General features: G+C 42.4%; 1 protein-coding gene across 12 annotated transcripts in view; it reads left to right on the forward strand.

Moving 5' to 3' along the window:
• CDC42BPB (CDC42 binding protein kinase beta) overlaps positions 1-11,545 on the forward strand; it is a 100,847-nt gene extending 89,302 nt beyond the window's left edge. For 4 of the 12 annotated variants that reach the window (XM_065685143.1, XM_065685147.1, XM_065685145.1 and 1 more), the window contains 9 exons: positions 2,439-3,035; positions 5,671-5,768; positions 5,881-5,965; positions 6,118-6,238; positions 6,328-6,445; positions 7,358-7,396; positions 7,525-7,633; positions 7,726-7,796; positions 9,782-11,545. In XM_065685143.1, coding sequence (XP_065541215.1) covers positions 2,439-3,035; positions 5,671-5,768; positions 5,881-5,965; positions 6,118-6,238; positions 6,328-6,445; positions 7,358-7,396; positions 7,525-7,633; positions 7,726-7,796; positions 9,782-9,913 — 1,370 coding nt within the window. In that variant the 3' untranslated portion in view covers positions 9,914-11,545. The remainder of the gene's footprint in view (positions 1-2,438; positions 3,036-5,670; positions 5,769-5,880; positions 5,966-6,117; positions 6,239-6,327; positions 6,446-7,357; positions 7,397-7,524; positions 7,634-7,725; positions 7,797-9,781) is intronic. The other 8 variants (XM_065685146.1, XM_065685149.1, XM_065685153.1 and 5 more) reach the window with 3 other exon arrangements.
• The last annotated feature ends 4,388 nt before the right edge of the window (positions 11,546-15,933 follow it).

The raw sequence follows: 15,933 nt of genomic DNA on the forward strand, positions 1-15,933 counted from the left end.
ACAAGTCTGGTTAATTTTGCTGTCTGTTTCCAAAGTAAGATATTTTTATTTTGAACAAACAAATGAACAAAAAAGTGAATAAACTAATTGAATTAAACTGAATTTGTAGAAGTTAAGTAATATATTTCTAAGAAGCAGTGCAGATTTAAAATACATTCATGTACTACCATTTACCCTTTTCCAAATTACCATAGGAAATATTTGTTGGGGTTTTTTTTTCCTCTGAATTTAAAAGCACCAAACATACCTTGTAAAATTTCTTATAACTCCTGTTATAAGAACTATTTCTTATAAACTCTAAATTTAGACAACACTATAAATCCATGGTTTTTTTTTTGTGGTATAAGAGGTAACAACCTTGGCTTTCTGATAGTATTGTTTCTAACAAAATACCCAGTGCTCTCTTCACCTATATTTATAACCTCTAAGCTTGGGTTCTTCTGGTGTCTTTAACTATGTGGGAGCTGAGGATGTTGAGGTCAGTAATACAGATTTGTGAAATTAAAAAGTGCCATTTCCACATTTGGAAAAATCACTGAGACACTCCTGAAATATCCCTTTGATTGTTTTTAGTCATTGTCATTCCAATTTCAAGACAGTTGGCATCAATGGAAGAACTTGAATTTCCTTTTTCAATGCAATTTAGTTCGTTGCAATTTCAAAGTTGGATTGCAGTCATGCTAGAAGTTGCATTTCAATGTAAAATAAAATAGTGAATAGAGGTTTTTAAAGACTTACTTGACCTTCAGAAACAAATGAAGTCAGGGGTGTGATTTTTGGGCCAGAAAGCAAAATGTTAGTGCTGCTTGTTGCTTGGAATAAGGCATTGCCCAGTTCCAGGAGAATCTGCATTGCACAGGGAGACAGCAGGTATTTGAAATTCTTTTTAGCAGTAATAAATGCCATTCCTTTGAGTAAGCTTCCAGTGGTCACCATTCTGTAAGTACTTAGATATAAAAATAACTTTTGATGCAGATAATTCCAGAGATTCCAGTACAGCTTCATGCATAAAAGAAAATTGTGCACTGAATTTAAAAGGTCATTTCATAAAAGAATGGTTATCTGCATCACCGTGTCAAATGGAAATGTGAAAAGGATTTACCAATTTTGGTTTTAAATTAGCAAATGCTTTGCAGGGGTTTCCTATGGCCAGTTCCTTTGTATTAATAGCATTTTTATAAACTGTAATCCCTTACTTTATGGCAGTTGTAATTTTCAGTGTTAATTAGCTGCTAGCTGCTCATATCAAAGGTCTTTGGTCAGAACATCACTTAGTTCTTGACAAGTAAAGTAAACTGTAAGCTGGAGTTGGAGCTAGGGAAAAAAACAGCCTTTCTCTGTGGCAAAGTTCCAAGCTGGTTATTTCATAGAACATTTCTTGAGACATATCATCTATTTGTGCAAGGGGGAGAGACACCACAAAAGCACTTGGATTTGTAATCTGAACAGCCAAGGTTGTTCCAAAGTTTACAGAATTTGGTAACTTGGCACGGTTATTCAACTATTGGTGAAAAGAAGGCGTAAAATCTCTAGTTAACTTTTTAAAATTATCATTCACAAATATTTTTAATACATTCAACTAACAGAAAACTGAAAGTGACATTTTAATATAACTGGCTTATGCATATTATGTTTCCTAGTTTGGAATTGACTCATCTCTTCTATTTGTTCCCCATGAAATACTCGCTACTTTCCTGAAAGTGCCTGTATACCCACAATCCCCAAAGCAGAACATATTGTACCTAACCCTCTTAGTTGCCTCTAACCCTGTTTTAAAGATTGTAAAACTCCCCAGCTTCCATGGTAGCCTAACTAGTACTTACTGTGAGAAGGCTTTTCTTGGTGCCTGTCCTGAACCTGTCTCACTGCAGCTTAAGTTGGTACCTCTTTATTCTTTCCCCATCACACAGCATTTTTTGCCTTTCCATATGGGTGTTTTAACATCCGCTTACTATTCTGCTTTTGTGTTTGGCTGAGACATTTGCCACCAGTACAGCATTAACTCAGTTATCATCATTAAATACTTTGTATTTCTTCTCTTTGTGTTCTGCTAATTTGGTCTTCCTCTGTAATCTACTGAAGATGCGGATATTTTCCTGAAGGTGGAACCCATTTCAATGGATACAGCATCTTGCAGTGTATAGATAGTACAGATGTTATGTAAAAAATTTTCTGTTTATCCCAGATGTTAAGCAGTCTTTTCCTGCAAAGTGTTGCTGAGACTTTGTATCAACAGAATGAGTTGCAGGAATGCTTTGTTTCATTGTTCATTCTGAGAATTAATAACAAAGGATTGAATATGTATAATAAGTACTCTTTCTTATCTGGTATGTGTCACTGTTTAGATTCATTTTCAGACATCAGTATATAACACTGCAGTGTTTCCAGGCCTGGTGGTTTTCTTGTTTAACTTACAGCGCCTCTTGTTTCCTTTGCAGTGATAGTCCGAGCTGCTGACTGCAAGAAGGTGTACCAGATAGAGCTTGCACCCAAAGAGAAAATTATCATCCTCATCTGCGGTCGGAACCATCATGTTCACCTTTACCCTTGGGCCTCTCTGGATGGGTCAGAAGGAAACTTTGATATTAAGCTTGCAGAAACTAAAGGCTGCCAATTGATTACAACTGGAACGCTAAAGAAGAGTTCCTCAACGTGTTTGTTTGTGGCTGTCAAGCGACAGGTTTTTTGCTATGAAATTCACAGAACTAAACCTTTCCACAAAAAATTTGGTGAAATTCAGGCTCCAGGAACTGTACAGTGGATGACAGTGTTCAAGGACAAGCTCTGTGTTGGCTACCAGTCTGGGTTCTCTCTGTTGACCATCCAGGGAGATGGACAATCTATGAACCTGGTAAATCCTAATGACCCCTCGCTTATCTTCCTCTCACAGCAGTCTTTTGATGCCCTTTGTGCTGTGGAGCTCAGTAATGAGGAATACCTGCTTTGCTTCAGCCATATGGGAGTATACGTCGATTCACAAGGTCGAAGGTCACGCATGCAGGAACTAATGTGGCCTGCAACTCCTGTTGCCTGTAGTATGTATATGTTTTTCTGTTGTCATATCCCTGTTGCTGCTTTACTTGTCTAAAAATAATCAGCATTGTGTTCTATTTTGCTTGGGTTTGTCTTTCAACATCAACAGTTTGATGAGTTAACAGGATACATAGTTCTTCGTGATGGTAGTTTTGGAATTGGCCATCTCCTGGGCTGAGATCCCGAATGCTGCAAGAAGAGAAGCTCTGTCTTGTTACAGGACACAGAAGAACAAATAATGGAATAAAAAACTGCAGAGAATAGTCCTGGATGCAGGACAGTGCAACACTACTGGTCTGTGAAATTCTGTAAAGATTGTTGCTCCCCTAGCAAGTGTAACTGTCTAGTTGTCTCTAGGATGTCTTCTGTGTCCTGTACTCAAAGTACAATAGAAAATTGAAGAAGTGTAACCGAAACTCAGTTTCATAAAGATAACAAAATGGGAGGTAAAAATATGACTTTTGGCAGAACTTACAGTGGTGTTTTTTTTGTTATCCTTTTGGTTCTATTTTTAGGGGAAGAGTTTCCAAAAATAATACAAGCAGGTGGAGGGTAGTTTTTCAACCCCTCTGCTTGTTTCAGGAGCATTGTTTCATCAGCTACTTAGGATAGAAGTACATGCAGAGCATTTTTAAGTGTTCAGTAGTTAAAGGCAGTTAATGATAAAACTGGGATTTCTATTTGGATCTCAAACAGCAAGTAAAATGTTTTGAATGATGGAAGGCAAGAAGTAGCTTTTTGTTTAAATAGTACGGTAAGCAGTTAGGTGCACATTGATCAGGCCAGGCGCTAATGGAAGTTTGTTTAATTTTAATTGTCTTGAACTGAAATTGTTTGCTTGCTTTATTCTGACCTAGTTCTGTACAGAAGTCTGAAGCAAGGGCCCAAGGAAACAATGTAGTTGCAAATTTACTTTAAAACACCATTAGCCAAAGCTAATGTTTCCTTTTCCTTTATCAGCTTTAGTTTTTTGCATTTCAGCAAACTAGGCTTGCTAGACAATGGTTTTGTCTGTTATTATTAGATGCTGTTCTTACTGTAAACTGTTTCACAGCATTCTTGTATGTGCAGTCCTGAGTGGTATTGGCCTAGGGCTGGTTTTGTAGAAAGAGCAATTTTTTCCTCTGCCAAAGGAAACTGTATTGCTTTCCTTTTCATTAGCCTTGTCCTCCCTCTTCATTCCTGGTGTCAGTCACTAGTGGTGGTGGCTGTTTTTATCTGTTCCATCCGAAGATCATCAGAGTACAAATGGTTCTGCCTCATTGCAGTTTCTGCTGTGGTAAAGGACCGTGTTGTAGGAGAGGTTTTAGGGTGCAGTGAAGAATTTGTTTCTAGGGCATTCAGTCCCTTCACACTAGGAGAGGTTGAGGTCTGTGCTAACACAGTCAGTGTTATTGTGGGTGGCCTGTCTAGGTTGCAGCTAAACCAGCTTAATGTGCTGGTTCTGTGAAGAGTCAATGTAGGTGTTGTGGGGCTGCTTGGCCTGAGTACAGCACAGTGCAAAGATGTAGAGCCAGCAGGTCTCAATGCTGTAGCGTGGGCAACCCCCACACAGACACATGTGTCTCTCTGCCAACCAGGTCTGATCAAGCTCAGCAGCTCTGTTTGGTAGGTGCTGCCTTGGCTACAAGCTGGCCAGACAGAAGCAGTTGGTGTTTCTGTCTGATGCTCAGTAGTGTCCTTTGATTTGGACTTCCAAGCCAGCCATAGCTCTGTATAATAAATACTTGACTAGAAATCATTTCTGGGATATATATTTACGATAGCTGTCTGAGGCTTTCTGTGAATGAATTTCAAGAATAGCACCACAACCTTACTTCAGTTCTTCTAAGAAGATTCTGTGGTGTGTTTGATTTCGTACTGGGTTATTTTCCTTTTGTTTATTGAAGCAGCTCTTTTCTCTATTAAATCCCATAAATTTCTAGTAACTGCTCTTTACATAAGGACACAGTCTTTACATGGGCGAGGTATATTGGTACACAGCTCTGAGGATCTCTGCTTTTCACTTGACCTAAAATAAACTTGTCTGCTGATGCCTTTTTTCCTTTAAAAAAGAAAAAGAAAACTGAAAAGGGAAAATGGGCTGTGGGCTTTAAGCATGGTGACATTTTTTCTGTTAACTTGATGAAATCAGCCCGTACGTGAATATCTAGAACTAGATAATTGTTAGCAAAAGAGGAAGGAAATTGAGAACAGATCCGCATCATGACTTCATGACCCACCTCACAGATGGTGGCCCTCTCTTTTCCCCTGCAGCAGATGTATAGTTAGTTTGCTGCTTCCGAAATGAAGTAATCTGCATCTATAGAGAAGCTAGCTGCTCGCTTCCTACCAAGTAGCGAATTTGTATGCATCTGAAAACTTCAGATGCCATTTTGCAATTTCGTGAAATCATAATTTGAAGTTTAAAAATACTGAAAGGGTCAAACTCAAATCTTTCCATGATGCTGAAGTTGTCGTTAGCAAAACTGTTATCACAAAAATATCTGTTCGAAAGCAGGGCTGGGAGAAAGTGTTTTTAAAATGTATAGTTCATGAAGTGGAAAACATGTAACTATTGAAATTTGCCCAAATGTATGTCAGTTCTGGACTACTGAAACCACATTGGGGTTTTATGTTTCTTTTTAATCTTCGCAGGTTGCAATTCTTCGTATGTAACAGTGTACAGCGAATATGGTGTTGACGTATTTGATGTTAACACTATGGAATGGGTCCAGACTATTGGCCTGCGAAGGGTAAGTAGTTTTCTTTAGGTATAGAACTTAATTGGGCTAATTCTGAATTGAGATATTTTTTCACAGTGTATGCTAGGCTTGAGTTAATTCTCTGCCTCCTTCCTCAAAACAGATCAGACCATTAAACATGGATGGCACGCTGAATCTCCTTAACTGCGAGCCACCAAGACTAATATATTTCAAGAACGCGTTTGCAGGTGAGTACTGAGCAAGGGGAGAAATGGGAAAATGATGTGAAGCTAACAGGACAATTTTAAGCAATGTTGCCTTTGCATAAGATGAAACTTGTATGGGATGTGTCTGGGTCAACATATACCTATTTATATGAGACTGCATTGTGATATTACAGCAGGAGCTGTCCTCAGTGTACCAGAAACATCTGACAACAGCAAGAAGCAAATGCTTCGAACTAGGAGCAAAAGAAGATTTGTATTTAAGGTTCCTGAGGAAGAGCGATTACAGCAAAGGCGGTAAGAATTTAATCGTGGTATGTAACTTAAGATATGATGACGTGCAGAGGCTGGGAATGCTGATAGTAAAAATCACTCTGTTCTTCTAGGGAAATGCTTAGAGACCCTGAGCTAAGGTCAAAGATGATTTCTAACCCAACGAATTTCAACCACGTGGCTCATATGGGACCAGGAGATGGAATGCAGGTTCTCATGGACCTCCCGCTGGTAAAATACATTTCAAAGAGAGAGAGATATATGTGCATTTGTTCTTGCTCAGAAAAATTGTGATGAGCTGTATGGGGTTCAAGTATTGTCTCTGTACAAAATTCTTTTTTTAGTCATTTTGAGAAAGGTAAACCTTCCTAATGTGCAATGCAAGGAAATTCTGTTAGCTGACTTATGAATGAGACACTGAAAGAAAGAGGTATCACTGCCAGGACCTTGTTGGTAATTTTGTAAATAATCAGCCTCTCCTCCTTCCTTTTTCTTGTTTGTCTTCTTAAAATAACAGAATGAACTTCCTTCCCCTCATCCTCACGGCATTCTGCTCTGCTGTCACCTCCAACAGGCTTTGAGCATGTCTATCACATGAGCTCTGTCTCTGCTGAAACCTTTCTCAAGAGTGACCATTCCTCACTGCAAGGCTCCCCTCTGCTTTCTTCCTCTTCTTGTCCCTCCTCTGCTTCCCTATCCAAGGGTAGGAGTAGCTACAAACTGTTAGGAACTGGAGTGGTGTGCTTGTGGCACTTAGCCAAATCTAGAGCAAAAACAAGGAGGGGAGAAACTAATGCTGTGAAGGTAACTAACATGCATGTAAGTTGCAGTGCTTTAGAGCATAATTTTTATTTTGTATTTAACAAATACAGCATTTTGTAAGCTATTTTAGTGTTAAATCCAAGAGAGGAAGGTGAAAAGGTACACTTTTATGTTCCGTACCTTCCGTTTTATAGCTGCTAGTCAGGCTTTCTCTTTGTCTTTCTTAGCTAGCCCAGATGAGTGTAATGCATTTGTCCTTTCAGCAGGAGGAGGAAGGAAAGCAGAGCTGTTGGTACAGTCCCTGCCCCTTCATAGAGGGTTTGCTGGCTGACAGGTTCCAGTGGCTGCTGTGGGGCTTAGTTCTTTCTCTGTCTTTCTCAGGGTTTGTGTCTGTTACTGAAAATATGTGGATGTGGTCAAGTAAGTTCAGTTTTTCTACCAACACTGGTTGTAATAGCTTCAAAAGCACAGTACAGTTTTCATGAGTAACAGCTCCTAATTGGATCGCTTTTGCTGCTAACTAACAAGGTGTTTCATTTCAACCACAGAGTGTCCTACCTGCTGCGCAGGATGAAAAACCATGTCCATCTACAGCTAACCTCTCACGGCAACAGCAGCACCAGAGAAACAAAACCTATATTTCATGGCCCTCATCAAGTAAGCCTGGAAGCAAGCTTCTCAGTTCTGAGCTGTAATTTACAGGTTCAACAGGAGGTGTAAACCTGCCTTTTTTCCGTCTTTCTCTACAGGTGGCAGTGATGTGGGAGGAGCTGTGCCTTCCCGAAGTATGTCTGATCCTGACCAGGAGTTTGATAAAGAGGTAAAGTAGCTTTTATTAAATGGAGACTGACAATATCCTGTTGCCGTAGATTTTCTTCTTCCAACAAATTAAATTTCTGAGGAAAAAAACCTGTGTTCTTTATGGAGATGTTTTCCTTCCACAAATATTTTCTTCAGCCTGCAAGTTAGAGATGCCAGCCCAAAAGTAAAGCTGTGAAAAGATCTTTTTATAGTGATATTTTAAGAAGTATTATGTCTTGGATTAAGCTTTGTAGACAAGGGAAATGTGACTAATTGATGAAGTGTCCTCAAAGCTCCTAAAAATGTTCTCTGGGTTATTAGCATAGAATAGCAAAGTAATACGACTAGTTAAGTAATTTTCTGTGCTGCCTTAAGAAAGACTTTTTGTCTTGTAACTTGAGTAGGAACCATATTTTAAAATAAGTAAGACTGCTTTTAGCAAGAGTAAAAGTATGTGCCAGTAGTCACTAAACAGAAAAGTCCTGGCTGTACGAAACTGGTGTTGCTGAATCAAGAGAGGTCGTTTTTATTTCCTTGATTTATCGTGGGTGTAGATTCTTCTAAGCTTTACTCAAGCACTGCCTGTGCAAGGGAAGTGTTAGGCAAATAATAATCTGGGAGGCAACCCCCTAGATCAGGATCTTTGCATCTTTAGTGCTTTCTGGTACCCAACCACAGGCCCGTGTAATGTTCTGGTTTTTGAAGGGTATTTTCCTGAAGGCAGATGTTTGCAGGATGCCATAGTACACCCCAAGTCAAAGCACTTATCCAGAGTTCTGATCACAGAGCCTTGAATAAGCCATTGAAAGTGTGTGAAAATAGAAATTTCTAAATACAAGTATTCTTTAAAGTGTCTTGATTCTTCCAGGTAATGGACTATGTCAGTTGACTTAGGTTTTCTGCAGCATCCTTCCTGAATTCCAAGTTCCATGCTCTAATGATAGTTGCCATTTGTAGGCACAAGTAGTGGTGAATTCTGAGGTTTTTACAATGTTTTCTTTTTCAGTAGATGCTACAATTTCTTATGACTCCTTAATAGTAGTTTGAAACTTGAAAGGGGAGGCTCTAATAACACCCTTTGGCTTTATTTAGGCTTTTGGCTTTATCGCAGCATGAACTGTAATGTGTTAGGATAATCTTGTTATGGATGATCTTATTGTTTGAGCCATGCGAAACCTTGTGAACAGCATTCTTGAAGGGTATTACCTTTCAATCTATTTGCTAAATGTGCATTCCCTTTCTTGAAAATAACTTGCTGTGATAGTAGCAGGTTTTCCTGTGCAGTATTTCACTAGCTGTGAATGTGTGCAGTGCTCAGAGTTGTAACTCACCAAAATAGTGGGAAATTTGCCAGCCATCCTGTTGAAGTGAGACCAGTCTGTGAAGGCAAATATTCAGCAACCAACCTAATGCTGGGAAAGTAACTGTGGATAGACTGTCTTTATTAGATATTGACGCAGGGTGTCTCCGGTAAGTATATTCTGTTTCCAGATCACCAGGCTGATACTTGGCAAGCTTCACTCTTTTGTCAGGCACTTCACATGCTTTTGCTGTTTTGTAAAGGGTTCATATGCTAGCTTCCTTCTTTCTCACCAAACCGAAGATGATTTGAATGTAATTATTTACGTGTTTATATGGACAGATAAATCTCCTAGGCTATAAAAACTGCTTAAAAAAACATAGGCTGGTAAATCCAGAGCAACAGTGGACAAAGAGACGCTTTCAGACAGGAAAGCTTTGCAGTGGCTAGAGGAGCCTGAGGTGCAGCAATTTCCACTTTGCCATAATTCCTGTTATGTCAGGAGGTCACCTTCAGGACTGCACTAGGGCCTGTTGATGATGATGGAAGTATTTGCATGAATGTTTAGCAGTGAAGTAAATCTGATACACAGTGCTTCATAGGTGTTGCTCACACTAATTTTTGAGTGCCTTTGAAAGCTTTGGAGTGTGAAGAATTGATTTTAAGTAAGCATATTTTTTTTTTTCCATGTTTCTCATCAACAGCCTGATTCAGACTCCACCAAACACTCTACTCCCTCCAACAGCTCAAATCCAAGTGGTCCCCCAAGCCCCAACTCTCCTCATAGGAATCAGCTTACGCTAGACGGACTGGACCAGTCAACCTGTGATGCATAACACTACCGCTCTCACTACTCTGGCTTCGATCATCCACTACTCTGTGGAGTATTCAAGAGCAGGGCAAAGCTTTCTCAGATGCTAGTGCCAAGACTGACACTGAATCTCTAGTGTTGTACAAGAATAATTATATATCCAGATTGTAGATACAAACTATTGAAATGAAGAAAATTCTTTACTAAATAGCGATCGAGCTTTTTATGCAGAATTGTTCACTGCTCAGTTACGGTTGATTCCTTTCTGCACAGCTGTGACACAGTTTTATTGCATAGGAGCATTTAAGGCCACCAGTAAATAGTCTTATTCTTATGCTGAAAAAGAAATAGAGAGAGATACTGATAATGTTGTTACAATATCAGGAATATTATTTTTCTATAGAATGATGTAATGTCTCGTTAGCAGGAAATCCTTTTAGACACAATTTGGACCTCTAAATAGGAAATGCAGGCAGGTCTGGTTACATCCTCAGATGAATACTCTCTTCCCTTTTTCCCATAACTATTTGTTTCCTAAATCTTAAGGAGAATGCTAGGAAGCTGTAGGTCGTTTCCAACATCAGTAGAATCACCGGGAAGTCAAATAAAAGTTGGTTATAGTTTTGTGGCCTTTTAATTCATTTAGCCATTACATATGCAGCTGCATAACTGTCTTTCTATCTTTCTACCAACTCCTTAGTCTTGTACATAGGACTTACTCCCAGTTATCTTTTACCTATACCCTGCTTTTTAGTCCTCCTCAATCAGACATTAGTCAGGGCTTTTAAAATATCAGTAATTACTGCTGGGAAAGAAAATTTACTCCTAGATCCTGCCTATCTCCTTCCGAGAAGTTGCTTCTCCTGGGTTTTTTGGTGTAAGGACACACTACGTTGTTTAGCTAGCAAGCCTTCTCATGGACACGTTGCCCTCAAAGTCTGCTTGATCTAAGGGACTATATCACACTAAAACATCAGTCTGGTTTTTTGGTTACCAAAGTGGAACGTGAAGGACATGTAACTAGGGGTGCTGCTTTTCTCATTAATTGTATCCTCACCTGCATGAAGACCCCATGATTATTAATCAAGTATTGATCATGTAGAAAAATGCACAACACACTCCTGTATATTTTGCTATGGCCCACGTGCAGTGGTGATGTTTTGTGTGTATATTTAATCTCATGCTTCCATGTATTATACATTTAGTAATCAAAGATTTGTGACCATGTTTCATTAAAAGCTTGTAATTAATTCAGCGGCTGGCATATCCAGTTTGTCATTGTCACACTAGTGTGCCTTCTGTGCCAATTTTATGACAGTTGGATGTCACTTATTTAAAATTTGGTTTAAATGGGCTAAGGATATACCAATGGCTAATGTTCTTTTCTGAAACACTGTATAGGACGTGCACTTATCTTTAGTTTAAACTGAGTGTTCTAGTCAACATTTAATCCTGTTATGTTAAGTGTTCGACAGTACTTGCTCTTTTTCTCAGATTCTTGATAAAGGGGCTCAGATGGAGCTGGACACTACTGCTTTGGGGGTTTTCTGGTTTTTACTTTTTTAATGTAAGTCTAAGTCTTTGTAATTATTGAATTGTGAGAACATTTTTGAACAATTTACCTGTCAATAAAGCAGAAGAGGGAGGTTTTAAAGTTCATAGTCGTCTGTCTTGACATCCGAAAACAGTCTACACTGACACTCACTTTAGTTTCATGGTAAATTCACTTTGCTCACATGGATGCTTTACGTGAGCTGAAAGATACTTGTGGAAGCTCCGTATCACAATGCTACAAGAAAGGTGTTTCTGCACGTAAACGGCATGTTCAGGAGTGATGGAAGTCGCTTCAGTGGAATACAGTGTTGAAGTTTTGTGCCCCTGGTTTGTGTTAGAGTTGTCATTTTATCGAGTCACTGGTCCTATTAATTACTTTTTTAATTATTTGTATGACTGTTTCCTCATGGCTGAAGCATAGTGAGGAGGCTGGGGGATCTGTTCAGGCACCTTAAGTGTGATCATAAAGACTTCTCACTTGTCAAAGCAGTAATTCCCAAAGAAACACTTGGGACCGTTTCAAGGGTTGGAGTGTGAATGGTGCAACCCCTGATACAGGGGTTTGTTTTAAGCTCCCCTCATGCAATGCAGTGAGCATTGCAGAGCTCACTGTAGCTAGAACAGAGCCAACGTCTCTAGTGAGATGTGAGGTTACATCTCCATAACCTCGACACGGAGCACCTCAGTGCTCCTGGATCACTTCTTGGTTTGTCTTGCCCATTGTTCTTCAGGTTATCTTAGTGGGGAAGGCCTGGGTGGGTATTGCAGACCCTGCTGCCCCTTGACCAAACCTACCTGGGCAAGGCCAGCAGGCTGCGGCAGGGTACTGTGGGGAAAGTGCACTGGCAGTCTGCGCTGGGGGTGGGCTGAGGGCTGACAGGAGGTTCGAGGACTGTGTCGGAAGCTTTCTCACAAGCGAGTTCATGCTCATCAGCCTTCAACTTCTAAAAAACATTGCTGCTGCTCTTGAGCTGATTTTTCTGTGCACACTGAGGACTTCGGATGACAACAAAGTCTTTAATTATGGGGGTATTAAATCATAGCACTCAGCAGTGCCAGGGCTTGGTTATAATTTAAGCAGGAGAACGTTTCTAGAAAAAATAATTGCTCAGTATGAATACATTTATTCCTTTCTCTTTTTTTCACAAAGTCTGGCCAAGCAGAATTCCTCCCTAAGTCCTTCACCACAGCCCTTTGCAAATCTTCTATTCCCTTAAGGCTTCGGATTCTGGTTTCCTAAAAGAGTCCTCCTTAAGCCCTCAGGAGAACTTTCAGAAATGCAGAAACTCAAGATTTGATGTGAATGTTTTCCTCTGGCAGTGCAGTTTCTTCTCCCTGGAGGGTACCAGACTAGTATCACAAGTGAGGAATTGAGTTACACAAGGAATAAGGATAATTTGGTCTCTGCTGTTCCTCTGCCCGTTCCATTTTCACAGAGGCATTACATCAGGGCCTGAAGCTTGGGTGATGGGTGTACCAGTCATCAGAACACATTCGTCATTTCTAGCACAGATCTTTACCCTAAAAGACTACATATTTTGGAGTACACCCTGGTGTTGCTTGCAACCAAAGAATGAACTCATCTGCCACCATCTCTGCAGCATACGCATGCCGAGACCAGCTTCCTACATGGGTGCAGTCTGCTGGTGGGGTGCATAAATACTTCATGTTTGCAGGGTAAGTGCTTAACACAGCCAAGTGACAGGGAGGGGACTTCAGCACGGAAATGCTGATGGTCCAGACACCCTCATTTTCTGCACAGCACCAGATGAGGCATCCCAGGGAGAAAGCAGATGTGTAAAATCTGAAGAGCTGGCGCTCTAGCGCTGAGAAGCAATGAAGCGTTTGAGGGAAGAGATGACTGTAGGGACTGAACTGCACCTTTAGGTGCAATTAGACAGAGTAGCAGCCAAAGGAAGGTGGCACATCATGACCACGAACCTTGTCTTGCTGCTGAGTTTAGTCTATTTTGAAAGGAAAAAAATAGAGATGTTATTCTTGCATGCTGGGCTACCAGAGCATCTCACATTCCAGTTTGTATGGTGCCCGCTCTGTACAGTGCAGGTCTGGCAGGCAGAAGAGAGGAGGATGTACCAAGTAACATTCATCTGCCCAGCCCTTGCCCTCCAATTGCAGAGGCAGCAGGGCTGGACCTGCCTTCTCCTGGCTGCTTGCTCCTCTATAAATGTGGCTCCCCTCTCGATTCCCCCTCACAGCTCTCGTTGGCAGCTTTGGCCTCCTCGCAGCTGGTGGGGCAAGATCTGCCGCTGCTGCCACCCTCACCCAGCGCAGAGCAGCCCCTTTGCTGCAGGGTGAGAGCTGCTGCCTGGCACATCAGGGGCAGTGCAGCGGGGTCGGAGGGGAAGGGGTTGCCACACGCACTGCATCAGGGAGGCAGGAGGGAAGGCACAGTGCTTGGGAAGCGCCAGCACGATGCTCCATTTCAAAGCCTTCCTAAACGTGCTTCTGGGAACACGGGGTGCTGACGAGACCGGACATCAGCTGCACGCCTGTTGCCGGATGTCACGGAAAGCCAGACGTGTGCAGAGCATCTCCCACCGGGGAGAGATGCGCAGACTATCGTTGCCGGCAGGGTTAGCCGAGGACAGCGGGACGTGCTCGGTGGGCGAGAGCTGCAGTGCTGCGCTCCAGCCAGAGGAGGAACCTGAACTCAGGAATCAGCCGGCTCCCCGTCCTTGCAGCATCTTTTTCCCTGCTCCCCAGTAAGCTGCCGCACTTTTCTGTCACCTGACTACGCGGTTTCATGCAGCTTTATGGCTTGCTTTCTCATAGATAAAACTCTCAGGTTTTTGCGGCGTCACCTGCTTTCCATTTTTTTACGCAGTCCCTGCTCTGCGATCCCGTGAGGGAGAGCAACGTGGAGCCCTGTGTGCTGAGGGAGATGGCCACAGCTCTGCTGCCACCCTGCAGCGCCCTGGCCAGCTCCTGCATCCCAGTGGTGCCATCTCTCCCCAAATCCCCTTTTCTGCAGCTGCTGCTGTTGCTGTCTCCTGCTAAGTAAATAAATAAATAGACAGCTAAATGAGTAAATAAATAGGCAAATAAACAAATAAAATGCCCCCGGGCCACGGCTGTTTGCAGGCTTGCTGGTATTTTGAGTGCTGCTGCCTGCTGCACTGTTTGAACCCAGGTTTGAGTAACTTCTGTGGGCAGCCATAATGTGTGGTGGGAAGGCCAAACGATATGAGTTGGTGTCCATTAATAGTGTGCAGGTTGCTTTTTCTTTTAAGACCCCGGGAAGCAATGACTCTTGAGATCTTGCCATTAGCACTAATGCATTTTTCATTAGTCTGTCACAGCTGGGGACCCTGGGAGCAGAGCAAAGCCATCAGGTGCCCAGCTATGCTGTGCACAGCCTCAGCGACAGAAACCAGCCACCTAATGCACTGCTAACCGCAGATATCTGCAAGTCAAACTCCTTGTTTAGGCAGGATCCCAGGAACTTGATGATCTTAAGGTCCTTTCCAACCCTAACTGTTCTATGATTCTATGAGATTCTTAGGTACCAAACACCCTTGCATTACCCCACCTGCACGGTGTGCTGTCTGCGTGCGCCGGTGCGCAGGGCGGTCATCATGGGTACAGCTGGTTTTACAGCAGCTGGTGACCCCCAGCATCTCAAACTGACTCCGGTGCTTCAGTTTCGTCTGCAGAGCTCCCCCCCTCTGCATCGCTTTCTGTACAAGCAAGCGAACACGGCTCCAGAAGGAAAAGTACAGACTGTGCTCTGCTAGCGCACTGACAAAAATTGATCTCTACTTTAATTAAAGCCTCTATTGCAAGTGACCTCGAGCGGCTAATGCATTTTAAAAATGAAGCCTCGCCAGCAGCAGATCTGCACACCCCACACAGGGGGGTGACCAGGCGGTGATCCGTGGACCGTCTCCTCCGTGCCATGCCGGATGTGCAGTGAGCTGTGCCCCCCCCGCCCGGAGGCTGTCAAACTGTACCAGTACGTGCTGAGAGTCCTGCGTGCCCAGGTGGGACACAGAGCTGATGTCCTCAGGTGCTGGCAGGGGAAGGATACCATCCTGCCACCATCTTGTGCAGTGAACTGTCCCTGTTGCCAATGGGTTGCCTTTTCCCTCCTTATCATGTAGCCACCGGATGCTCTTGCCTCTCACCTTAAGTATGCGTTGTGGGGATGCAGCCACTGAGACTCCTCGCAATCCTGCAGCAAGGGGTCCAAAAGCAGCACATAGAGGGATGCAGTTTGCTCCAGGATGAGTGGCAAGGGGCTCCTTGGGGAGCCTTCTCCTTATATGGAGCAGAGCTGGTGCAATGGGATGCCTGGTGCAATGGCCTCCAGCATGCAGCACTGCCTTGGCCTCAGCTGTGGAAAAATAAATCATGAGTATGTGTATTTAAAGGCTTGTAAGCTAGAGGAGATTCAGTCACTTGCGGTGAACTGATTTGCAAGGGAGAAGGAGCACAAAAAGGCTCTCACAGGCAGCAGGCACAACAGCTGGA

The sequence above is a fragment of the Lathamus discolor genome, chromosome 6 (assembly GCF_037157495.1).
Source record: "Lathamus discolor isolate bLatDis1 chromosome 6, bLatDis1.hap1, whole genome shotgun sequence".
NCBI lineage: Eukaryota > Metazoa > Chordata > Aves > Psittaciformes > Psittacidae > Lathamus > Lathamus discolor.